The sequence below is a fragment of the Aythya ferina genome (assembly GCF_964211825.1).
Source record: "Aythya ferina genome assembly, chromosome: 21".
Taxonomy (NCBI): Eukaryota; Metazoa; Chordata; class Aves; order Anseriformes; family Anatidae; genus Aythya; species Aythya ferina.
Window position 1 is genome coordinate 5,574,533 of NC_140319.1, and position 25,432 is coordinate 5,599,964.

The following is a 25,432-nucleotide window of genomic DNA, read 5'->3' on the forward strand; positions in this document are numbered from 1 at the left end:
TTGTGTCCCCTCGGTGCCTTTTACAACAAGGGGCACGTTTCCAAGCGAGCCCCCGAACGCACACCTCCGGCTCTGCACGGCACAGCCCACACATCACACGTAACCAGGGGCAGAGAACGGGGAGAAAAAGGAGCAGAAACGCCTTAAAACCCTTCCTCGGTGCCCCCCACCAAGGCTGAGCTGCTCACGTCCCTGCCACCCCACGTCCCACCCCAACGCCGCGCGGCTCCGTGCGCCCGGCAGGCTCGGGCACGCAGCAAGCAGGCTGCTGGCCCCATCCACGTCCCCAGAGCCTTCCTCCCACCCTCTCAGCCCCACAACAACACAGCCGGCCTCCAGGCCACGAGGAGGTCGGCGTTCCCAGCCCCAGGGATCCCCGGGAGCAGGCACCCAAGCAGCGGCACGCAGCCACGCCGCACGCCCTGCGCTCCGCTCCCAGCTCCTGGGGCACCAGGAGCCAAAGGATCGGCTTTCCTTTCCCCCAGCCGACCCGGGAAGGTGGTGACGGTGAGAAGAGATGGAGCAGGGCATGAGAGAAGCGCTAGGTGAGAGGTGGCCGTGCTTAGATCACAGTTTCTCAGCCCCCCCGGGGACGCAGCGTTTGCTTTTGGCGAGGTCAGCGGCAAGCCAATGGAGCCCAGGGAACAACATCGGGCTGGGCAAGGGGGTAGGAAGGGGTAGGAAGGCTTCGGGGGCAAGGCTTCAGCTCCTCAAACTGTGATCTAAAAGCAATAGCTCCCTCCGGGGTGAGCGCCCACCCTCCCCAGAAGGGTTCCTATTGCTCCGGCACATCCCGCGGGGATGGAAACATGAGAGGCACTAGCCGGTGAGTTTGATGGTGGATGGAAAAAAAAATAAATGGGATTTTTATTTTTTTTTTTATGTGACACACCACCACTTACCAGCGAGAAGCTTCCTATGTTCTTTAGAAAGCAGGGGGGAGGAGAAAAAGGAGAGAACACAGCGGTTAGAACAGGACAACAGGCAGCCGCCCGACGCTCTCCAGCCCCCCCGGGTCCCCTTCTCCAGCTCCAACCCCCACATCCCTGCCAGGGAGTCCCCGTCCCCAGCACCGACCACATGCAAACAACAAGAAAACCCTCTGCCCTGGCCAAAACCCCTCTGTTCTGTCCCTTGATCCATGGGGAATGCTACAAAGGCAGCTAGAGGACGCCCTGCAGAAGGTAGCGAGCCCCCAAAGCCAGCAAGCATCAACCCGTGCGTGCTGTCAGCGTCAGATTTTTCCGAAATCAGGCTCCTGCTTTGGAAACTTTCAGCCTGGAGCGAGCCACAGCCACGCCAGCTGCCCCATGCCTGCCCCTACCGAGGCTCATTTGCTTCTCATGGGGTTGGAAGGAGCTCATCCTTCAGCAGCTCGATGCCTCCTGCCCAAACGCATCACACCTGAGCCTCAGCTGCTCGTTGAAGGCCAGGAAACCAAAGCACAAGACAAAACAAGGTCCCAAACACGGTGAAAAAAAAAAACAAATCAGAGAATATCCCAAGCTGGAAGGGACCCACAAGGATCAGAGCAGGGCAAGGTCTGGAGGTCGTGGCGCTTTGCTCAGCCCAGGCTCTCATCACCTGCTGGATAAGGATGCAGAGCCCCATAGGGAGCATAGCTGGGATGCAGGGGATGGAGGTGGCATCCCCAAGAGGAGGAAAAAATGAAAATATTGGGGCACAGAGCAAATAATAGTGAGGATGGGGCTGGAGCAGAGCCTCGCCCACCGCCTGATACCCGACCCGAGGGGCGCGGAGCCCTCCCCAAAGCTCCGCCGGCAGCAGCAGCTCCCACAATGGGCTGTGGGACACGGGTAACGTGACCCTGCGAGGAGCCCTGACGGCTCGCCGAGGCGCTGGAGGGGAAAACAAAGTGAGCATTGAGGGCTGGGGACGGCCCCGTGCCAAGGAAGTGACGTGCAGCCTTCTCCGCTGGCAACGGGGAGCCCGCTCGGCTCCCAGCCGCTGGGAGATGCGGGGAAGAAAGGAAGAGGGAAAAAAAAAAAAAAAAAAAAAAAAAAGCTTAAAAATATCCCAGCGCGGCGCGGTTATTTTGGGATTTTCATTTATTATTTAAAAAAGAAAAAAAAAAAAGGCAGAAATGAGAGCCGAGGCCCCACGGCCAGCTCTGGTGTGGATGGGGACGGGCTGCGCCTGGCGGGGAATGCTGCAGAGCTGGCTGCCTGCTGCGTTTTAGGGGATCCAGCCCTTGCCGTGGGGAAGGAGAGGGGTGCCCGGTGTGGAAGATGTGCAGCCACCGCAGGGAAAAGTGCTGCACGTCCTGGGGAATCTCTTCTGTCGAGCAGGGAAGCTTCGCAGCACCAGGACTGGAGGCACGAGGGATGCTTCAGAGCTGCGGCTACACAAAGCAGCTGCCGGCATCGGGAAGGGGACAGGGAGCTGATTTTACTGTATATTAAATGACCCCAAAAGGATGGGAGGGCGGCAGGGCTCTGCGCCAAGGTCGGGCGCTTGCCTCTGGAAGGTTTTCCCAGCCAGAAAGGCGCTGGGAGCAGGGGCACGCAGCCGAGTCCTGCAGAAAAGCTCCACCGAGGGGGAATGGCACGTTCGGGGAGCGTGGCACCAAGCAGAGGCACCTCTCCAAGCCACCCTACACAGCTCCCGCAGGGCGGGCAGAGCTACCGAATACCAGCTCGGTTCGGGGATGCCCATCCAGACCATTTCCTCATCATCCCAAACACGTGGATGGGCCCCAAAGGTGCGGAGAGGGCAGCGTGGTGCTGGTGTCACCCCCCCCAGGCACCCAGCCAGGAGCAGACACAACGTTTGAGCCCCAGGACCAAAAGCCACCGAGGCTGGGGGTCAGCAGCTCGCCTCCAGCTCCTGCCCTGGCCCCACGCAGGACCTCCACGTGCTGGCCCTTCCCCTCCATCCCCTGCAAACTGTTTTGGCACAGGGTTTCGGCACCGCCGCACCCCCACGTGCAGCCAGACCGCTCTGCCCTTCAGCTGAGCGCACGGGGAGATGCTCGGGGGCTCACCGAGGGGATGTCCTCGGGGAAAACCCTGCACCTGAAGCGCAGCTGACCCTGCAGAAGGACCCCCAAGTTGAATAAGGACTCAACCCCGGGGCTCTGCCCACGGCAGAGGGGTTTTTGGGTGCCCCTTCCTTCACCCTAAGCGCCCTGCGTGCCCGGGAATGGCGAGGGGGGGCACGGATATCGCTGGGGAGAGCCAAGTCCCACCACCTGCAGGTGGCAGGGAGCGGGGCTGGAGGGATCCTCCCAGCCAGGAGGGACCTGCAGATCCCAAGAAAGCGAGGCGGTGATGTTTGCTTTGCGCCCCGATAAGGCCGCCGGGGAGCCCCGCGTCGCGCTGCCTCATTCCCAAGGAAACCAGCCAAGGGTTCCCACGCCACCTTCCCGCTGTTCAGCGCATAAAAGCAACACAGACTTCCTGAAATCCCTCTCTCCCTGACCCTCCCTACTGTTCCTCTGTATCCTGCTCCAAGGCCGCGCTCTGCGCCGAGATAACAAGGCACTTGGCTGCCAAAACCAGCAGCCAGAGGGGCCCCGGATCCCCACAAATCTGCATGCGAACAAAGACCCGATTTGAATGGTCAGTAAGTGGAGATGAAGCCCTTTCACTTGGGTTTTCCCCATCCCTGTAAGGCCGGCGTGGGAGCTCTGGAGGAGCTCCTGGTGCCCAGGTCCCACGGAGAGGCGGCAGCAGCCCCGGGGCAGGGACACGGCAGGAGAGGTGCCACCGGCAGAGCGAACAGCAAGGACAGTTTCCAACGGTTGCACATCAAATCCCTACACAAAGGAATGAAACCCAAGCAAGTTCGTGCTCAAAAAAATAAAATAAAATTTATCTTTGGTGGGTTTTTTTTGGTTAATGCAGAAATTTCCCTAAGTCTGGGGCATCCAGCTGGCCTCGCTCTTGGAAATTACACACTAATTAAACACACGACGCTCTCCCTCTCAAAAAAAAAAAGAAAAAACACCCAAATCAATCAATTGGCATGCGATCAGCAGCCAATAACTGCTGCTGCTGCTGTGATTCGGCCTCACTGGAGAGGTGTGTTAATTGCCTCGGTTAATTGTCTCCCCTCGGATGGGGACTAACGAGGTGCCCAAGTGGCACCTTGGGAGGAGGGTGCAGCGGGGAGGGGAGGCGGCGGGGATTTTCCCACCTTCCTCCGCTGCCGAGCTGGAAGAACAGTCCCCAAAACAGAGCCAGAATTGAAACCAGCTGTGTAGGAAGTGTCTCATTAGCAGTAATTGCTTTGCGAGGATTTGAGGTTTCCCCTCCGTGCCGCCACCAAACACACTTTTAAGGAGCTGCCGCGCGCCGGGCACTGGGACGCGCTGGTGGGGGGAGGAAAGGAAAAGGAATTAAAAAAAAAAAAAAAACCCGAGGGCAGAGCCTCGTTTACACTAACATTTTTATTGAAGCCAGGGAAAGTTTACTCAGGCCGGGCTGGCGGCAGAGGATCGCTGCTGCAGCGGATTAGGCTGAAAAAACTGAGCATCCCAACCCCTGCTCGGCACAGCCAAGGGTTCCAGCGGCAGCCTCCTGATGAGGAGCCGGCCAGGACCTTCTTCATCCCTTACCCAACCATCCCTGTGCCTAAATCTACCCCTGGAGTGATTTTTCCCTGGATGGCAGGGCCGAACACACAGCAAAACAAAGGCAAAGGAGGTAATGAAGCTCCATCAGGACCTCGCACCGGAGCGCAGAGCTGCTTCTGCTCCCCGCGGTGGGGCAGGAGACCCAAGGGGTGAGGCACCCCGCTCCCAGCCCCTTCCCTCTCTAACCCCACAACAAAACCACCCCGCCAGCTGCATCCCAGCGAGAACAAGCCACGAGGACACGAAGCTGCGCAGAGGATGCCACGCATCCGACAAACCAGCAGCGAGGCGTTTGGGGAACGGATGGGGGGCACCCGCCCCGTCCCAGCACCCTGACCCTACAGCCCCAAGCAGGGGAGGCTCAGCGGGAACACCTCGCTGCAGGACTCCTCTTCCTCCTTTTCCAGCCCGTGCAAGACAAAGGACCTGCTCTTTGCTGGAGAAAAAGAGAAGCAAACATCCCTCGGGCGTTCGAGTACCAAAGGAGCAGCGGGCACCCCGGATTTCGGGTGAGGCGAGCGCGGCGAGGAGGCTGTAAATCTCCCTTCGTCCTCGGGCTCCTTTCTGCAGCCCCCTCAGCCTGCCCTAGCCCCTCTCCCCTCCCGGCTCCAGCAGAGCTCGCATCGCCCAAGACAATAGCTGCTTATGTTCTGAAGCAGGGCTGCTTTCTGGGAAGGGAGCCAGGCCTGGCAGCTCTCAGCAGCGGGGAATAAAAGCCCCGTTTGTGCTGCGCAGCCCCTGCGCACCAGTGGGGCACCCTCGGAGGGAGGCAAGGCAGCAGCCTGCTGGGGATCGGAAACAGGAACGCAGACAGACGCCCTGGGCCGTGCGAGAGGAGCGAGGGAGAAAGGCGTGAGGACGGGGATGGAAAAGAAAAAAAGCCGCTTGTTCAAAGCGCCGGCGGCACCGCGGGCACAGCTGCTCGGCATCCCCTGCGCCACGAGAGCAGCGCACGGGGCGCCGAGGATGCTCTGGGCATCGGGGAACCCAAAGCAGTGCGCCCACCAGAGCGTGAGGTGCACCAGCAGGACCCCTTTGGGGACGGGGAGCCGGGGACCCCTTTGGGATGAGGAGCCGGGGACCCCTTTGGGGACGGGGAGCCAGGGATCCCCTTTTGGGATGGAGAACCAGGGACCCCTTTGGGCACGGGGAGCCGGGGATCCCCTTTTGGGATCTGTTTGGCTGCACGGGGCCATCCGTGCAGAGGGATTTTGGCTGGATAGGGTGGAAAAAGCCCCCCCCCCATGGCACAGAGCATCACAGCCACCAGCCCTCCACCCCACGAGCTCCCCAGCGGGTGCGATGCCCACCACGGCCCCGGCAGCCCAGCACCGTGCCCCACGGGGGGGTTTTATGGCTCCACCAAGCCCTAGGCAGTACAGAATTCATCCTCTTCCTCCCCTGCACTGCTGTCAGGTGCAATAAGTGACACCAGCGGCTTTAAAACATCCGCGGCTCACCGCGGTGGAACAAAACGCAAATCAATTAATCTGAAAAAATATATATCAAACTGGCCTCTTATTTCCAACCCCCCCACCTGCCTTTTTATTTATTTTTTTTCTCTCTTCCTGAAGCTTTAAAGTTGCTTTTCGGCTGTCCTGAATAATTGAAGTTAACATGAAAATTTAAAGTCTTTCAAGATTTCATTAAAATTCATTCCCTTTCCCTTCGGAGAATTGTCATTGCCAGAGCCCCGCGTAGGGCAGACAGCAGAGGCAGCTGCCTCCATTCACAGCAGTTAACTCTGTTCTCCCTGGCTGAAGAAAACTCACTCCTAATCGTTTAATAGAGACCCCCAAATAACATCCCTTCGCTGCTCCCTCCCGATTCGGGCACAAATCCTGCATTAACCCTCTCTCCTCCAGCTGCTTTGGGCTCAATTTTTCCGCTCCCAGCCCAGCACCCCACAGGAGCAGAGCGAAACCAGCTCGAACCATTAACCCCAGCCCAGCTCCTTCGTAGCAGGGACTGTCACGTCGAGTTAGGCACGGAGAAAGCGACCCCAGAGCCCGAGACGAGGAGCAGCACTTGCAGAAAAATGTATTTTTTAAGTGGCAAGAGTGCCGTTTGCTCTTCAAAAAGGCCCCTCCTGAGAACGCCTTGCGCAGCAGCAGGGGTGGCCCTTGGGTAGGCCATCAGACAGCCTAAAACACAGCTGGGGAGAGCAGCAGAGACGAGATAAAATAAAAATAAAGAGGCTTTATGCCGAGGATATTCCACCTGTAGGGTTTTTCTTCTGCTGGATTTTTTTTTTGCTCTTTTCTGCCGGCGCTGCTCCCAGTTTGGGGTTACGACCGCCGGCGCTCTCCCAGTTTCCCCCCACTTGACCGCCTGACCCTGAGGATTTTCAGCAGCTTCTGTAAACCCTATTGATTTTTTTTTCCAAACCCATGTGGATTTGGCTTCTGGGAAGGAACTGGCCATTAACCTCGTGCTTTCCTCCAGCCCTGAGCCGCCCCCTTCCTCCCCTTGGCACCCATCCCCGCTCCCAGCTCACGGCCCCAGTGCCCCCAGCAGCTCCTCTCCTCTGCCAAGCCCAGGGGGCTCCACATCATTTCTGCCCGTGGGAGGGCCACGAAGACCAGCTGGGGCCTTCTTCTGGGGTCCTGCAGCATTTTTGGGAAGGCCACCATATATACACAGCTATAAAAAGTAAAAATTCCTGGTTTTGTATCTCCTATTAAGGTGAACGGAGAGGAAAGGTTCAGCGCATCCACACGGGTGTGGGTCCCAGCCATGCAGTGGGAACGTGGGAGCACCAGGAGGAGCCAGCCCTGTCACCCTACAGGGATGGAAATCATCACCACCAACTGGTGCAACTGGAACTGATGGACAACCCCCCCCCAAAACCTCCACAAACCCCAAATTTCCCATTCACGCTCCTCCAACGACAAGAAAAAAATGGATAAAGGGTTTTTGTATATTTTTTTTTTTAGGGGCAGGGGACAAACCCTCCCCGTGCTGCTCAGCCCGCCACCTGCACAGGAGAGCTTTCCACGCCGGGAAAACCCTTGGGGCAAAACGCCCACCGCTGGGCTAGCTGCTGCCCAGAACAGGCTGCTCCGAGGAACAAACCTCCCACGCGCCCGTGCTGGGAGCGCACGTTCCCGTCACACAAAGCATCCTTGTGTGTCCCGGCTCCCCCCTCTGCCCAACCCCGCGGCTCAAGAAAGGAGAGAAACGCTGCTCTTACCTAGTAATGAATAATCCAGAAGCCGCAGGGGGAGAGGACAGCACATGCAAGAGAAAAAAGAGCAAAAGCAGTTGGTGAGACCGCGGCAAAGCGCCCCATAGGATCACCACAAGGAGCCGGGCTGCTGCGCTCCTCCCTGGGGATGAGGGTTGGTTCTGGCTCCCTCCTCAACCCCAAAGCTCCCAGCAGCCAAATCCATTATTGCTGGGCTGATCCTGCTCCTTGCCAGGCTGCTGGCAAGGGTCTGAGTGCCTGCCTTTCCCCGCCGAGGGGAGATGCCCAAGCAGAGCAGGAAAGGGATGCCCAGAATACCCATGGAAATAACAGATGTGGTGGCAGGAGGAGGTGTGGTGGCCCTGCAGCGTGGAAAAGGGTCACACACCTCAAGGGAAAAGTACCCATCTGCTCAAGAAACATCCAAATTAAATTTATCTGGGGCTCTCCAGGATGGAGCAGCATCGCCAAGGGTGCAGGACACGGCGCCAAGAGGGCGCACAAGGCGAGGAGGTGCTCACCATCCTCCTCCTCCTCCAATTTCTCCGAACTGTTGGCTCCCCTCTCACCACATTTCCACAAGCCCCAGAGCTCCGTGCTGGAGCCAGGCACCCTGCAGCTCAGCAGGCAGGGCCTGACACGGGGACTTGGCAGGCAGGAGGAACCAGCGAGCAGACAGGCAGCCTCCCCTGCCCTGCCGATGTGCCCCAAAATTCGCCAAGGGGGAAGCGCAATTACGGCAACGGGGATCGGGTGCACAAAGCTCGGGGGATCCGAGGGTGGATCAGCCCCACAACCAGCTGGAGGAGCTGGAAGCCAGAAATCGGCTCTGGCCCATGCCGCAGCAGCCTCATTTCCTAATGGCATGCTTTAATCTCCTAATTGGGCTGCAGCAATGCGCCCAGCGTGGGGACGGGGCCGTGCAGCTGAAGTCACCTGGATGGTTCAGACAGAGCTGGGCGAGCAGCCAGGGCTGGAAAAGCCCCAAAAGCTCCAGCAGCGCTCAGGGTGTCCCAGCCCTCCCTCTAGTGCTCCCCAGAGACTGCTTGGCTTAAACCAGGGCAGAAACCACGGTGAGGAACCAGAGGGGCTGCTCTGAGGATGCTCCGAGATGTCTCACCACGGGGACAGCCGGGCACCAAAATTCAGAGCAGGGCACAGCACAGATTTGAGGCACAAGCAGAAACAAAGGGGTTTGGGAGCAGCAGGCGAGCAGAAAGAGGAGCCCGTGCCCCCAGCACGTACCCTGGCTCCTCTCCGTGGAGGACACGGGCACTTCTCCCGGCCCAAAGGGCAGCGAGAGCCCGGCAGAGCCAGGGAGCAAGGCAGCTGCTGCCACTGCTCCAGCCCGCCAGGGTTGCCAAGGCGGCTGGCTCTGTATACGCAGCAACAAGCTTTGAAGTCAGGGCAGAGGAATGTGCCCCCGTGCCGCCCCGCCAGGGCAGGGCACGCAGCCACCGCCGCGTCCCCGAGGGGCTCCGGAGCCGGGGTCTGCACAGGGCGCACCAGGAGCAGCGAGCTGCTGCCCCAAAGCATCACAAACTGGGGCTCCTGCCTCCCTGTAGCAGCTCTTGGGAGCTGGAGGATGCTGCCCAGCGGGCTGGCAGGACTCCACGGCTTGCTCAGCACCAGGTAATTCCCTCGTTTCTCCCCCTTCTCCAGCCTCTTCTCTTCTTCAGCCGCCCCGCCGGCCCCTTGCTGGGGGAGGCAGCCCCCCGTGCACATCCCTGCGTTGCTGCCCGCTGTCCCACGCTCCGCCTGAGCGAACTTCCAGCGGGTTTCAAGTGTGGATTCCCACGTAGGCAGCGTTCTGCCTGCAAACAATTATTCCTGGGTTTGGACACCCCCGGAGCGCGGTCCCACCATCTGTCTGAGCAGGGCTGCCGTTAGCTGGGACTGCAGAGCTGGCACCGGCCTGAAGCCAACCCCAAACCCCTGCAGGGCACTCAGGAGTCGAATCCTAAGCCTGTCCCTCTGACCCAAACCCCACAACACGGAGCAAATCGATTCCCACCCCGAACGCGAGCGGCATCCAGCGCGACGCCCACGAGCCCTCGAAGCGCTCGGCGGCACGGCGGCCAGCCTCCAGCCCCGCTCCCCAGCCGAAATGCAGCGTGTTAAAATGTTAAGCCGGGCAAGATTTCCTGCCAAGGGAAAGCCTTTCATCTCGGGCAGGCTTCGAGCGGGTGCCAGCTCCTTTCAACCCCGGTCCCGTAGAAATATCGGGGCCGGGTTGGCCCCGGGGAGGAGCGTGGCAGCGAGGGCATCACAGGGTAGGGCCCCGGCCACCACGGCTGCTGGAGGGAAAAGCCCCCGGGGAAAGCAGGGCAAAAGGTGCCTGGGATATGTGTGAAGAGGCACCAGACCCTGCTGGGGAAGCAGGAGCTGCTGTATCTGCTCCTTTTCGGGTGGACGCAGGGTCCCCAGGGGCTGCGCTCGCTGCTCGGGGTCACGGGGTGGAGGCTCCAGCCCACGCTGCTGCTTCCCTTCATCCGCCAGCACAAGGCTGAGGATTTCTGGGGATTTTTCCAAGGGTTCCCACGCTTCTGCCGGGACGTCAAACATCCGGGTCGGGGGGGAGAGTTCATCACACTCCTAACGAGGCTTTGCTAACGAACCGAGAGCAAAACGCGCGAGGCGCGCGAGCAGCAAGGTGCAAACGGCCAGAGGTGGTGCCCAGCCCTGGCGAGGGGATGGTGCTGGGATGGGTGATGCTGACACCTTTTAGGGTTCCTAACGCCATCCATCACCTCGGCATGGGCAGATTCTGCCTCCAGCCCTGCCCCAGCACCCACAGAACCAGGGGATGGCACCAAAAGCATCGCCCGCAGCCCCGCGGGGAGCCCGGCTGCCCGTCCACCAGGCCCTGGTGGAGTTCAGGAGAGACTCCCTCGGGCAAAGAAAGTGCAAGTCCAGCTGGCCAGGAGCCTCCTGGGGCTGTCTGGGAGAAATTATCAGTCTAGGAAAACAATTCCAGCCCGGGTTGCTTCAGATCCCCTCCCCGTTCCTGGGCTTGGGAACTGGGTCCCAGCCAGCAGCCCTGCGCTCAGCAGGCGAGGTTTCTCAGGAGCCAGAAGAGCATGAAGCACATCAGCTGGTGCGGGCAGGCAGCTCGGGACCAAAGCAGGCTTTTGGGGGAGCAAAGCAAGCTCTGCACCACGTCACAGCGCCGGGGCAGCTGCCCTGAGCCTCGCCAGACCTCCCAAGGAAAGCCTTTATCCTTCGCTGGTGTGAGCAATCCCAGCCAGGCTCCTTTGCCAGGTAGAAGCTGCGTCTGCTGGCACATCTGAGCTGTTCCTAACCCTTCCCAGCATCGCTTCTGCCTGGAAGGGAAGGGTCTCATCCTTCCTGACCTCGTCTCTTTGGGTATTTCCCAGCGGGGTGCAGCAGCACAAGCAAGCACCGGAGATCTGAGCCTGCCGAGGGGCCAAACGCCCTGCAAAAAGAGACTAGGACGCAGCAGGGAGGGATGCGGTGGGGAAGGCAGCTCCTTTCCCCCAGGAACGGGAATCCATCATGCTTGAGGAAGGGAAAAACAAAATAAAAATTGAGTTAATCTGAAAAGCAAAACCTCACGGCGCGAGCAGCCTGGCAGCTGGCTTCCAGGCTGAAGGGATGCGCTTGAGGAAAGCAAGCTGTGTCCATCCCAGGCAGCCTGGCGTGGCCTCCCAGCCCGATCTCACAGCACTGACCTTCGCAGCGCCCTTCCTTGCCAGAAAATATTCAGGCTTCCCAGCTCCCAGCTCCCAGGGTGGCCAGCGAGCAGGGACGGGCAGGAGGATGCCGTTTGGAGCAGGAGCGCAGCTTCCACCTGCCCCTGGCTCCGAGCAGCTCCACCAAAACCGAGCCCTGGTTTCTCTCCAGAGATGGGGAAGCTGCTGGGAACAACCCAGGACCATCAAAAACCCTCGAGGGTTTTTGCCAGGAGGCATCTCAGGAGGCACGGGGGGAGGGATTTGGCACGCGGGGGTCCTCCTGCAGCACACAGACAGCGGGCGCTGGCTCTCCGCGTACTTCCCCGGGTAAGAGGGGTGGGAACACCCAGCCTTTGATCTTCCACCCAGCGGCTCCCAAACACAGGAGGGCTCCAGGAGATAAAGGAAAAGACAACAAACACGCTGCACAACGGGATGCATCCGGCAGATCCAGCGGGGAAATTTCATTTCCCTGGAACAAGCTGCACGTGCTCGCTGGAATAACCCGTGGCAGATGCTCTCCACGCCCAGCACACGCCGCCCTGCGCAGGCTGGGTGGTACAGGCTGCCCAAAACCTGCAGTAGAGCATCCTGATAAAGCTGTTCCCTACCAGCACGCCCAGCTTCTGGGCAAGGCAGCTTCCCCACAGCTTTATCTCAGCCTGCCCAGGCAGCCGGGGCCCTTTCCAGGTGTCCACGGCTGGATATCAGCCAGCTGCTCGCTCACACGGTCAACAGGCATCGGGAACCAGTGAGCAGCTGGAAAAATTGGGTCCGAAAACCAGTCCCTGCCCATCGCTCATGTGGGATCTGGAAGGTAGAATCGGTGCCAGGCGAGCACGGCAGCTTAGCAAGACGCGGGAGGGAGCGGGTGGCGCAGCGCATCACCGCCAGCACCACGGACACCCAAACCTCTCCAAGGTGCTCCTGCTGTCCCCTGGCTTTTTGGCTGGCCACACGAGGTGGCCAGGGGATTTGGCCACAGTTCCCACCAGCGTTACAGAAGGACAAAAGCCTCTTTTTGCCAGAAGCAGCAGGGCTCGTGCCCCGGCCTCCTGAGCTCCTGGGCTGCCAAACCTCAAGGGCTTGGTCCGAGGGGTGAGCCAGGGCTGGGAGCAGAGCTGGCCGAGCGATGCAGAGACCTGCTTTCCATAGGAAGTGCCTCCAGGGCATCCTCCAAAACCCTTCCTCCAGCCATCCTACTTCCACCACGCAGAACGGGGCTTGCTCGAGAGCTAAATACGCGCCTCCATCCCTGCGGGATGCTGACAAACCCTGGCAATAAGGCTGCAGGAGCCCCGATAATATCATGGGATTGGCCCAGCCCTCTAAGAATAACTGCTCTGCCTGTGATCACGTCGCAGGAATTCGCTTCCTCCTGCCCACCACAGCCCTGGTACCCCCCAGGAGCCAGGAACCTGCTGCTCCGGAGCGGGCACATTGCCTCAAATGGAAAAATCTCCACCCCCTTTTTTTTTTTAAATATATATATAGATTGAGAGTTTCATCCCCAGATGAAACTTCCTGCAGAGAACAGCGCAGTGCTGCGCCTGGTGCCATCAGAAAATAACCCACAGTTCTCCCCCTAAAGAGATTAAAACCTTTTTATATTCATAACGAGCTGCAGGGCGAGGGAACGGGGACGCTGCGGGGAGCATGTGCGCACGGGACACCACACTTGGGCTCTCCAGGCACGAGCTGCCAAGCCAGGGGCATGGGGATGGCAGAACCCCACTCTCCCCAGCACCGAGCATCCCATTGCAACCCAATCCCACTCAGGCATCGCTCCTTTTCCATCGCTGGCAAACCCTCTGCAACCCCAGCACCGCCGCAGCCTCCTGGAGAGGCTTCACCCGGCCCAGGCTCCCTGCACAAGTCCCCACAAGAAGCCAGGCAGGGATGCCAGCTGCTCTCCGGCAGCCTCCCGCCCTAACCACCAGCCCCAGCCCTCGCACCAGCCTTCCCCACGCCCTACCAGGGCTGCTTGCTCCGGAGCCCTCCCCTTCCACACCCTCCGACAAGCTCCGGCGGTGTCCGAAGCCTCCCCGGCGCGGTGCCAGCGCTGCGGGGAAGCCGCCGGCACCTTTGCACGCAGGCGCCTGCGTCTCGGGGGCGCATAGCTGGCATTCCAGGCTGCCAGAGCTCTCTGCCACACGCCATCCACCTGACCAGGGCCGTGCATGCCACGGCAGGTTGCAAAGGGGAGCGCAAAGATCCTCGTCGGGGAGCAGCGCGGGGCAGGAGGCTGCTGCGCCTCCCCCGCGCGTTTAAGGGGTCCGGCGGCTCCTGCTGTGGCACTGACAAGTGGAAAGGTTTCCCCCTTCTGCCAAAAAATAATCCTAGCAGTGCAAAGGCGGGGGAAAGAGCTTCACCCAGCCTCTCCTCTTGCCCCCAGGTGGGGGTCTGCCAGCGATTAACACCCCGCTTTGGGCACCAGGAGCTGGGATGCGCGCTCACAGGGGTCTCGGCATGGAGCAGGGCAGGGAAACGTGCGCCGAGGATGGAGCACAACCCACGAGGATGGAGGATGGAGCAGTACCCGCTGCCCCCGCCCAGGGAAACTCACCCAGATAGCCCTGGCTGTGTAGATAAGAGAGTTTTTTCCGGAGGTGAGGCAAGCTGTGCCACTTGGCCTCCCGCAGCTTTCTCCTCCCCTGCTGCCTTTCCCCTGCTCCCAGGCCAGCAGGAGGCCCCGTCCCCAGCAGGGTTTCTCCTCTTTCCTGCAGGAGATAAAGGGCAGAGGGCAAATCTCCAGGCGGAGGTTCACCTGGCACCTCGGGCTTTGGCTGCCCAGGCGCTGGTGGCTGCTGTCTTGGCCAAAAAGGAGCACTGCATCCCGCCGGTTGCTTGAGGTCGAGCCCACGTTTTGGGGTAAATTCAGGGGAGAAAGCAGGTGCCCGCGGGGATGGCACAGTGCAGGAGGGAAAGCTGCAGGGAGGAGAGAACAGGAACCACCTTACCCATGGATGGACTTCCCCCTCACCCCCTGTGCCTACAAAGCCCCTCTCCAACTCCTCACCTCCCCCGGGTGCTTTAGGGGAAGGGTCTCGCTGCCCCCTCCGCTCCACCAGCGGCTCCCAAAAAGAAAGAGGGGGAAAAAAAAGAGAAAAAAAAGCAGTTATTAGGCATGTTTCTGCAGCCCGGCGACCTGCCCAGCCTTGTGCTGGGGGAGCCACGTGCCCGCCCTGCGCAAAGCCAGCGCCTCAGCACACAGCAGGCTCACGGGGCACACGAGGCCATCCCGGTGGCACGGGGAGCTCTGCAGCTCCGGGATGGGAGCCTGGCTCAGCACCCAGCTCCCGGCTCAGCACCCAGCTCCCCTGCCCGGGGGACAGCCCAAAAGCAGGCTGCGAGGGGTGCCCAGCTCACCTCGGGGTGCTGCAGGAGCACCCTGCGGGGTCACCGTGGTTCGGAGCCCCCTGGGTGCTGCCGTTAGCAGATTCTGAAATGAAGAGTGCCCAAAACGAGCTGGCTTGCCCCCAGAAACACCTCCCCCCCGGCCTGGACATCACTCTTCAGGACTTCTTCAAGCCAGAAAGGGCTTGATTTAGACAACAGCCCATCGAGTGCTGGAGGCACCCCTCCTGATTTCTCCTAATCCCTTTCCAAGCCCTCCACTGGGACCTTTCCTCCCCGTTCCCTCCTGCCCAAGGCCACCGAGCAGAGACCTCTCAGCGAGGCAGCAGAGCCGGTGGCTAAAATCATCCCCAGAGCCATCCCCAGAGCGAGCTGAGATTTCCCTCCCCCTTCCCAAGCTTCTGGGGCCGCAGGAATTTGGCACCCGGGCCGGGGACTTACCCAAAGGCCACGGGAACACGCCCCGCTGACCAACGCAACCTATGGAGAAGAGGTGTCAGCCCCGGCGGGGCCACCCCAGCGTCCCCAAGTGTCCCCGTGCCTCGTGTGCCGGCAGCCTCACTGCCCAGGAATGCAGCAGGGGGCTGGTGGGAAGCACCCGGGGCAGAGAGCTGCTCCCGTTCAACCACCCCACAACGGAGCTGGCTGCTCCCGGAGCGCAGCAGGGGCAGAAAAAAGCCCCAGGACCCAGCCCCAGCCTCGCTCCGTGCCCCTCTCCTGGCCAGGACTGGTTTTTACTGGAAGGGAATGGGGCCGGGAAGCAGGGGAGATGCTCACCCCGATGGGGCTCGCGCAGATCCCCGCCGCCGAGCTCCCCCACGGCCCTGCCAGGCGCTGATCCTGCTTTATCTCTTAGATAAACAGCATCAGTCGGAACAATTTGCTCAGGGATTTCAGCGCTGCCTCCACCGGGCAGCCCGGGAAGCCGGCTGCGTGCGGGAGCCGGGCTCATCAAGCAGAGCCAGACCCTGTTTTCCCTAAGGCTGGCTCCCCAGGACGGAGCCACAGCCCCTGGCCAAGCCCAGAGCCCACAAATTGGTCCCCAGATTCTCCTGCAACCATTTGCTCGGGTTGAGAACTCATCCAGCCTGAACCTACGGCGCCGGCACCTCCTTTAGGATCTCCGTGTCTCTCCCAGATGCCTCCCACCACCGCTGCGTGGAAAACAAAGTTCCTTTGGGGATCCTGGAGACCTCGTGCGCCCCAAAGCGACCCCAACCTGCACCATGCCAGGCACCAGCCACGCACGAGCATCCTGGCACCAGCTGCACCTTCCCCTTCTAGGACAGCCACCGAGGGACCCCTCGCTTTGTGGGGAGCCAGAAGAGGGTGGGCAGCACCCGGCCACTGCCACCGGCACCGCGGTGACCCCAAACCCTCCCCGTGCAGCACATTGCGCCCCGATGGGGCTTACCCACGCCGTACCTGGCTGAGTTATGAGAGGAATGCCAGCCCTGGCTGCCTGCCCAGCAGCACGGGAGCGGATTAGGGTTTATTGAGCAGGAAGGTGCAGGGGAAGGGCCCCGGGACGGAGCCGTCCCACCCTCTCCCTACACCACCCCACCGCTGCTTCCTTCCCCCAACAACTCCTCCTTCACGGAGGCACTTGAAGGCCTGAGCTGACTGGAGGATCCCAGAGCATTGTTTTTTTTCCCCAGAAACCCAGCGAGATACGGTGCTTTTTGGCCGGGGAGAGCCGTGCCAGAGCCAAGACACTCAGAGCTTGGCAGCCGGGTGGGAGCTGGCGAGGAGCGGCGCCCTGCTCGATCCCACATCACCCCCCAGCCCCTCTCCTGCTGCCTGGGGGGTTTCATGGGGACCCCTGCCAGCCCACAGCCCCCTTTTTCTTTCCACCAGCACGACCATAAACACCAGTATGGACCCGTCCCAGTGCGTTATGCTCCCTGGTGGTGCCACTCACACCTCCCGTAGGCGCTCGCCGCGGAGAAGTGGAGCAGGATTTAAGGGGAGCAGGATTTAAGGGGAGCTCCAGCACCTCGCTTTTGTAGGAAGGGATGAGGTGCAGCTGTAGGATTTACGCTGGAATAGGCACAAACTGGCTCCAGCCCTGCTCTTTTTGTGAAGGAGGCGGCGGAGCCCGATCCCACCGCGTCTTTTCTTCGCCTGCCCCCGCAGCCGGCTGGGCTGCCAGCATTTCGCAGGGCTGGGAAAGGAGCAGCCCAGGGCTTGCAGGCCAGGAAAACGCTTGGCAGCCCACCCCCGGCACCACACACACACCACCAGCATGCCCTGGGCTCGGGGACGGGCTGCAGGAGGGAACCCGGAGCACATCCACGCTCCCAAACCCCCCTGGATCCAACCCAAATCCCCCTGGGTCCAACCCAAATCCTCCCCAGGTCCACCCCAAAGAGGCAGGAGGCTCAAACAGGGAACCTGGAGCCACGAGTGGGGCACAAAACTGCAGAGATCCAGAGCTCCTCAGCCTCTGTTCCCTTCGTTTTAACCGGGTATCCCCCCAAAATTGAAGCTGCAGGGGCACAGCCTGTCCTGGAGCTCTCTGCGGCTGCTCAGCATCCCTGCAAGACGGAGAGAACAGCCAGAAATATTTCCTGAGTGGCTCCGGGACACGGGAAGAGCCAGAGGAGGATAAATCAGAAGAGAATAAGGACGAGCGGTCCAAAGCCTCGCGTCTTCTCCTTCATTTTGCAGCCGGACTGAAATCAGCCAAATCAGGAGTCAATTACCGAACGCACCGGGGTCCCCTTCCCTTTGCCAATCAAAGAAAATGACCCCAAGGAGCTGGGAGTGAGGGACAGAAGCAGTTTTCCCCCAGAAAACGGGGAAGGAGCCGCTCGAGCCCCTCGCAGAGCGCAGCCCCTGCTCCCCAAAGGGACGGGAGCCCCCTCCCCAGCATCCTCCTCCTATATCAAAGGGCTCCCCACAGCTCCTGGAAGTCACCCCAAAGGAATGCGGGACCCGTGGGGAGTGCTGGAGAAGACAAACAGAGCCAAAGGCACAGCACGGGGGGAGGATTAGCGAGCAGCAAGCCCGGGCGGGCGCAGGGGTGCACGGCGGGCGGCTCCGACACGCACACAGCCCCCGGCCCAGGGGCAGAGCCCCGGCACGGCTCCGTGGAGACCCTTTGGGAACCGAGGAAGCCCCCACGGAGCCTTTCCAGGGGTGTCCTGGCTGCTCCCAGTGCCCACGCATGGTGGCAGTGGTTAAACTGGGGCTCGCAGCGGGTGGGGAGCGACAGGAGCAGGGCGCACGTGGAAGGAGGCAGGGGAAATTTGGGCAGGTTTTGGGCAGGTTTAACCTCCTGTTAACCCCACGGTCATCCCTGAGCGGGTGACACCGAGCCAGGTGGTGCAGGGGATGCTGCTGCCAGCCCCCAGCCTGCTGGAGATGCTCAGAGGGAAGGAGAAGCCAGCCTCGATGGGAACAACCCCTGGGAAGCATCCCACCACCAGCACCCGCAGCCCCTTAGGAACGGGGATTTCTTTAATCCTACAGCCCCCAGAGACACCAAAGGCTCCCTGGGGCAGCCTGAGATCCCCTAACGCCCATATTACCAACCCCAAAGCAGCACAGAGCAGAAAGAGAGGGTGCTGTGGGGATAAAGAGTGGGAGAGGGGCGTGTTGCAGCCTGGTCCCATATGGGAATTGAGCGTATCTGCCTCTCCACTCGTCCTTCCCACCCCACGTCCCTGAGGAAGGGAGGGATTCAAGCCCACCAGAGGTGCTGGAGCCTGCAGGTGGGAGCTGCTGGCACAGCTCGGAGCAGGATTGGGGTTCCTTATGGGATGCAAAAAGGAAAAGCAGCACCGTGGGCACCCCGGGGCCGAAGGAGCCTTCCCGGAGCAGCAGCCTCCCACACCAGATTAAAATTCCATAGGAATTTGCTAAACAAGCCAACTCCCTGCGCTACTGCCCGGCACCCGAGGATGTTTTCGCATTACCACCACGCGAGGGAAGCGGGGGGGGGGGGGGGGGGGCAGCAGACCCCTGTGCCTGGCCCCAAAATCAGGGCTCCCCCCTGCCCCAGCTGCTCCAAGGGTTGGGGGGCAGGAAGGGGCCCCCAGGATTTCACTGTGCAGGGTTTCCCTCTCCGGGTTTAGCGCATTTTTTTTATTTTTTTATTTTTTTTTTTACAGCTGCTGGCTGGTTTTCTCGCCCTCCCGAGCCGGAGGTGTCGATGCTGTTCTCATTATCTTCGATTCAAAACAGAGCCAAGAAGAGGAGGAAGAAAAAAAAAAGGAAAAAAAAAAAAAAAAGAATAGAAAAAAAGAATAGAGAAAAAACACTTCTTTAAGCAAAAACCCACACACCAACACTTCCAGCCCCCTCCCTGCCTGTTCGGAGGCACAAAGAAGCGCCAGGGAGGGATTCAAAAGAAATAGTTGCGGGGTGAAGGGCTGCAGAGAGACCCGGCCATGGGAAGTGACCGCAGCCCGCATCACCTAACACGAGCCCGTGCCAGCGATTTCCTTGCTGAGAGGAGCCCGCTGTGCATTTCTTACGGCCCCTGGAAGGAGCCTGAAAAGGGAATTTTGCACGGGCTGGCTCGCAGGAACAAAACGTCTCCGTCCTGCAGAGGCAGGGACCTCCGAGGAAAGGCAGGAGGGGATAAAAGTGAAGAGGAAGGTGATGAAACGGGGTGGGCAGCAGCACACTGAGGTGCTTTTAAAGCCATCCTGCTCCCAAGTCCACCAAAAAAGTTTGGGCAGAGGGATTTCGCAGTGACCATGGGGCTCGCCCTATAGAGGAGGGAGCTGGGAGAGAGCAGGGAGCCACACGGGAGAGCCGAGGCTGGATGCAGCTCTTCCACGGGAGTAATTAATAGGGTTGCCAGAGAGATGAAGAGTCAGGAGGGTTCTGGACTGGCTATAATAAGGATTTTAATGAGAGCTAAGTGACATTTTTAAACATACGGAGCATCTGCAGCACGGCGCATCTTGAACAGGAGCCAGAGCAGAGAGCTTCTGGCTGGGCATCTATCGGGGGGGGAAAGCATTGCTGGCATCCTCGTGGCAGCACCTGCAGGCACCCCGGTGGCTGTGCCTGGTGGCCAGGAGCCCCAAAAAGCTCAGGAAGGGCCGGGCACACCGAGGGATGCCTCTCCCAGCACTGGACAGATCCCTGCGGGGAGGCAGAGCATCACCCCTGGGCTGCTCCACCACGAGGGATGCATCCATCCCGACCAAAAGGCTGGAAAAAACTCCACTTTGTGTGTGTTTTCCCACTTCATCTGAGAAAAGGAGGTGAAAAAGGAGCTCCTTGCAGGTGTGCTGCCCTGGGATGGGGGCTCCGAGCCACCGGCAGCGGCACAGCACCCCGTGCTCGAGGCTGTCGGGTTCCCCTACACTCACTCACGGCTTTTCCCAGGAGGTTCAAAGTCCAGCCCCATCCCCAAAGCCAGCACAACAATCTCGGCCGGGGCTGCTGCAGCCAGGTTCATGCAAATCAAGCCTGGAAGGAGCCCTGGCTTCTCATTAACCAGGGCTCCGCCGCGGCTTTCGGCTGAACTTCCTTCCACCCAGCCAGCTCACGCTGGAGTCAGCGCCTGCCCCTCCCACACCGCACACAAAAATCTCAATTTTTCCTCCAAGTGGAGCCGCGATCAAAGGGAAACACGAGCCAGGCAGACCCGGGGAGCATCTCCCAGGCTGCAGAAGCAGGTGCTCGATGGCACTGTCCGGGGACAGAGCAACGTCGCCGGCACGGAGCCGCGCTTTGGAGCCTCAAGCACCCGAAGCACAGCGACTCCAACCCCCGTTTTGCAACCCTGAGGCTTCAAAGGCACCCAACCAGCAAGGCTGTGCGTCCTCGGGGAAATCTTCTCCCAGGAAACCCCATCCGGATGTCCCAAAGAGCAAGGGGAAACCTGCACGAGGGGAGCCCTCGTGCGCCTTCCCGCAGAGGCAGGAGCGAGCATCCCCCTGCGAGCATCGTCCCAGCCCTGGGGGGGCTCCTGCAGTCCCTGGGGGGCTCCCGCAGCCCCCTTGCTGCTGCAGCCGGTTTGCAGGCTTAGCCCAAGCCCTACATTTCGGCTGCAACAAGCCAGAGCTCCTTTAACACAATTAAACATCACCAAACCGATCGCTGCTCCAACCCCAACCTGAGCGGTTTCGCAGCCTCGCCCTGGTTTGAGCTCCCCCTTTTTGGGGCAGGAAAGGTTTTGGGTGTCCGGGATTTTTCCAAGCCGCAGCGACAGGAGATGAAGATTCTCCAAACATCCGTGTTTTTCTTTTTTTTTTTTCCATTCAGCTGCCACCATTCTTCCAATTCCTTCTGCAGAAGTGCTCCGAGGTTTGTTTTTAACCTCGGAGCGCGGCGTCCTGGGCAGCTCCGCTTTGAACCCTCCTGTGGGGAGCTGATGGGAAACAAGTCCTGGAGCTAAATTCTCAGACTCAGAGCTCAGAAAGGATTCCCAGGGCGGCAGGAGCAGGTTCTCATGGCCGGTTTTTCACGGCCTCCCAGGGCCCAGCTCCTCAGCCACGCTGGGCAAGTCGAGAGGAGCTCGCGCACACCACGGGAGAGGCGTGAGGTTTGGGTACGGCGAATTTTTGGAGGGTCCTGGGGTGCAGCCAGCACGCAGGACGCACACACGACACCCAGGCTTCCAAGACGTGGATAAAAAGGAAAAACAAGTCCAGGGGATGCGACAAGAAAGGCGGCTTTATCAAGGCACGGGAAGAGCTGCCAAAGCAGCCTGAAACAGCACAAAACTGCTGCGCCTCCCCTGCACAGCGCTTGGAGATGAGCTGCTGGCAGCTTGGGGCTGCCTGGTGTTTTTTTTTCCTCCTCAGAGGTCCAGGCAGCTCTCACCAGCCTGGGGAAGGCAGGTCCACCACGCACGGCCAGCTCCCCCGAGGCTGTTTTCCAGCCCTTGCATGTCCCCAAACCCTGGGCACCTCTCCGCGTGCCCGCAGCGTCCTCAGGATGAGGGCTTTAATTAAAGGGAGCAAAGGGATTGGAAAAAAGGAGAGACACGGAAAGAATCGCCTTGACATCAAGAGAGGGCGTCAGCATAGCAGAGAGGAGAAACAAACCCACGGAGCTGTCATTTAAGCACAGGTGGGGAAAGAGAAAGCTCAAACAGGCCCAGCTCTGGCACCTCCAGCTCCCTTGCACAAGAGGTCACAGAGCAAACCTTTGCAGCAGGACACGCCGCTTCCAGCCCGGAGCACGCAAGCCCCGTGCACCTCTCCTGGCACCAGCACGCCTGTAGGGCCACGGGGCACAGCCCCACGTCCCTGTCACCCTCTGCAGGGAGAGCTGGGGGATGCGTCCCCACTGTGGGGACAGGGCTCGGTGCTCCTTGTCCCAGCCCAGCTGGCCGACGCGGCCAGATGCTGCACACCGGGGTTTTAATCAGCTTTTAATCACTGAAGAAACCAGTTTTGAATTTCCCCCATGGAATAGGGGAGCAGGCACGGGTCCTGGATAAATTCTGAGTCAAACCCATAGCACAGGAGGACACTCAGAGCCCTCACTGCAGGTCTCCGGGGACAGCCACGAGCAGGAACCACCCGGCTCGGCACGCGCCAAGGAACACAAAGCTGGGCGAAGGCAGAATCCCTCCGAGTGTTTGCTCAGGTTTACCAAAAAAAAATAAAACAAAACACCAAACAAACCAAAACACACCGCACTCCTCCTCCTCCTCCCACCCCCTCCTATAGGGCCGTTGCTTTGGGATCGGCACACAAAACGTGCGCGCATCTGCTCGGAAACCTCCAACATCTCTCCCTCTTGCAAAAGCCACTGGAGCCGGGTGCTGCTGTGCTGAGCTGGCACTTTCCCAGCCCCGGAGGCTTCGAGCTGGGTCGTTCCCCTCCTCCGGCAGCCTCCCCAGCTGGAGAACGGGGTTACGGCCTCTGCTCTGCACATCCAGCAGGGAGGAGGGAGCCGCGCCGCGTGTTTGTTTGTTGCCTGTGCAGGATTCCTGCATTCCTGCCCTTGTTTACTCATCTGCTCCCGGGACGTGCTCAGACCCCACAGAGGGCTTTTGGGGCACCGCATTCCCCCCTCCTCCCCGAGCCCGGAGCTCTTGCTGGAACAGGACGAGCAGAGGGAGGAAGGGAGAAGCCAGCAAGTGAGGGATTGCAGAAGTATGTTTTCGTGGTGGTTGGGCAACCAGCTCAACCCTCTGCGGATCTGCTCTCCGTGGGGGCATTATTCCATGCCTGGAGGTGCAGGACCCTATTACAGAGGGCAGGCGGGCTGCCCCCGACTCGCCATTTCCCAGCAGCTGTGTTGTTGCACATCCACGGTGCCAGGATCTCAGCCACCTCCTCGGCACGGGAGCTGTCCCACGGAGGGACAAAAGCACCGAGAGCCAACCCCGTGCGCGTTTAACCCACGAGCTCAGCACGCCGTGACCTCCTCGTGCAAAATTTTGGGTACGAGCGCAAAGGCAGCAGGGAGGTGATGCACACAAGGGACACCGAGGCTCGCCACAACAACACCAAAGCTCTGCTCATCCCCCCTTGATTCCTAAATTGCTCGGCTTGGTCGCGACCTGGTTCCACCCCGGAGAAGCAAGCTTTGCCCCCAAGGGGAACTCAGCCGGCTTCTCGTGTCCCTGCACGAGTCCACAAGGCAAGCACGGGGAACTGGGAGTCGCCGTGATGAAGGACAGGCCTTCAGCACTGGGTTAATGAGTTCACTTTTAAGCAATAAACCTAAAAAAGAGGGAGCTCAGGAGTGAGGCTGAACTCCCCAGGGGTGCCAGGACGGGGCTTTGCAGCGGGACCTCTCCAACCCCATCAGATGTTTTGCAGAGGGGGCTGAGAACCTGCATAAACCCAGACCAAAAAAAAAAATAACACGAATCAACATCACCTGGCTGCAATCCCCACCTCTAACAAGCTCAGCTCCAGGCACCATCCCTTCGCTGACCAAATCCACAGAGCAGCCAGACCCTGCCCCACGCGCGGCCAGGACGAGCGCACCCACCCCGCGGCCAGCAGCACCGCGTGCCCAAAACTGGGTTCCAAGCCCCGAGCGTGCCCCGCTCACCTTCCACGCAGTGCTCCACGTCCTCCAGGTTGCGCAGGGTTATCCGCATCAGGCTGGAGTTGAGCATCAGCTCGTTGCGGTGCGCCGGCCACATGTACTGCGGGGCCGGGTTGACGAAGAAAATCCGCGTGTCCCCCGTGGAGACCTGGTTGTCGCAGATCAGGGGGTCCCCGAAGCCGCCGATGACCACCTTGTTGCCGCCGTCCAAGAGGATCTCGTGGGTGACGATGTCTTTGCCCTTCAGGTAGCGCCACACTCGCACCTGGGACAAGAGGGACACGGATCAGGGGAGAGCTCTGCGCACCCACAACCTGAGGTGTCTGGCACCGTCCAGCCCCGTATGCTTCCAACCGTGCTGTCACACGGTGTTTGGGAGCAGCTCAGGCTGGCAGAGCCTTCCTGCAGAGCTGATTTCACGAGGCAGCCCTCTACCAGCACAAAATGTAGGGCCAAGGCTACAGCGAGCACTGCTTCTTGCCAAAATTGCACCCAGCGCCCCAACATGGGCACGTGGTGCTCCTCACCCCTTCCATCTTCCAAGGTCTCCATCAGCCACGCGGGTTTTTCCTGGCAAGGGACTCGTTCCCCTATTCACATCTGGGCACATCACTGCCTTTCGAGCCCCCAAATTCACGTTTTGCTCCTGCCTCTCCTCCCCTGGTGAAACTTTCCGACAGGGAAAGCCCTCGTGCCCAGGGACAGGCAGGATGGCTACGCGAGGGTTTCCTGTGCCAGAGCAGAAATCCGCTGAGTAAAACTAGTAAAATAAAGGTGTTCTAAGCAACTTCTTCCCCTCCTCTATTATTTTAGCCTTTACACCCACAAAAACCATCTCAGCTGCTGCGCAACCAGCTAGGGCAGGGGTGCTGCTCTCCAGCAGCAGGCACTGCATGTGGCCATGGAAAGGAAAATAAAATCATAATAATCGATCAGAGCTGCTGCCTGGTGCTGGTAAGGAACCCAAATCCCGAGCAGGAGGCTCCCTCCTGGGCTGGGTGCTTGCAGATCCCGCTCCTGTGCATCGCCTCTGACTCCAGCCCTGTCCCCAAGCCAGGTCCCCAGGCAGCACGTGGGTCTCAGCCCGAGGGATCCCCCTCCGCTCCCAGGGGATCTTCTGGCTCTGGGAAGGCACCAGGGGGTTGGGAAGAGAAGAGGCAGAGGGGATAACGCCCCTAGAAATGGCAAAGGAGATTTATTTTAAGTGACTGAAGACAACCTGCGCGTTAGCAGACCGGATTTGCTAAAATACACAGAGGAATTGGCAGTAGCAGCCGGTTTCCCCTAAATCAGCCAAATTTCTGGAAGAAAAATCAGCCCTGGCCACAAGACTTGGTCCCTCCCTCCCTCTCCTCAGCCCCCGGAGCAGCCTCCCTGGACGTCCACCAGGCACAGACCTCCCCATTGCCCCAAAAGGGAGACGTGCAAAAACCTGCTGGCCAGCCCCGCTCCAGCACCATGCTCTCTGCAACGAGCTGCCCCCCAAAAACACCCACCGAGGACGAAAGCAGCAGCCCTAAAACAAATGATTTATTGCACACGCGATAGGAGACGTGCCCACGTCCAGCCCTGATGGGGCAGAAAGCCTCGACGTGCTCGGGGTGTGCTTTATCGGGG

General features: G+C 60.1%; 1 protein-coding gene across 5 annotated transcripts in view; it reads right to left on the minus strand.

Annotated features, from left to right (window-relative positions):
• AGRN (agrin) overlaps positions 1-25,432 on the minus strand; it is a 75,063-nt gene that overhangs the window by 44,528 nt on the left and 5,103 nt on the right. For 3 of the 5 annotated variants that reach the window (XM_084494992.1, XM_084494991.1, XM_084494990.1), the window contains exons 2-3: positions 23,819-24,080; positions 903-923 (exon numbers count right to left, since the gene is read on the minus strand). In XM_084494992.1, the coding sequence (XP_084351118.1) occupies positions 903-923; positions 23,819-24,080 (283 nt within the window). The remainder of the gene's footprint in view (positions 1-902; positions 924-23,818; positions 24,081-25,432) is intronic. The other 2 variants (XM_084494994.1, XM_084494993.1) reach the window with 1 other exon arrangement.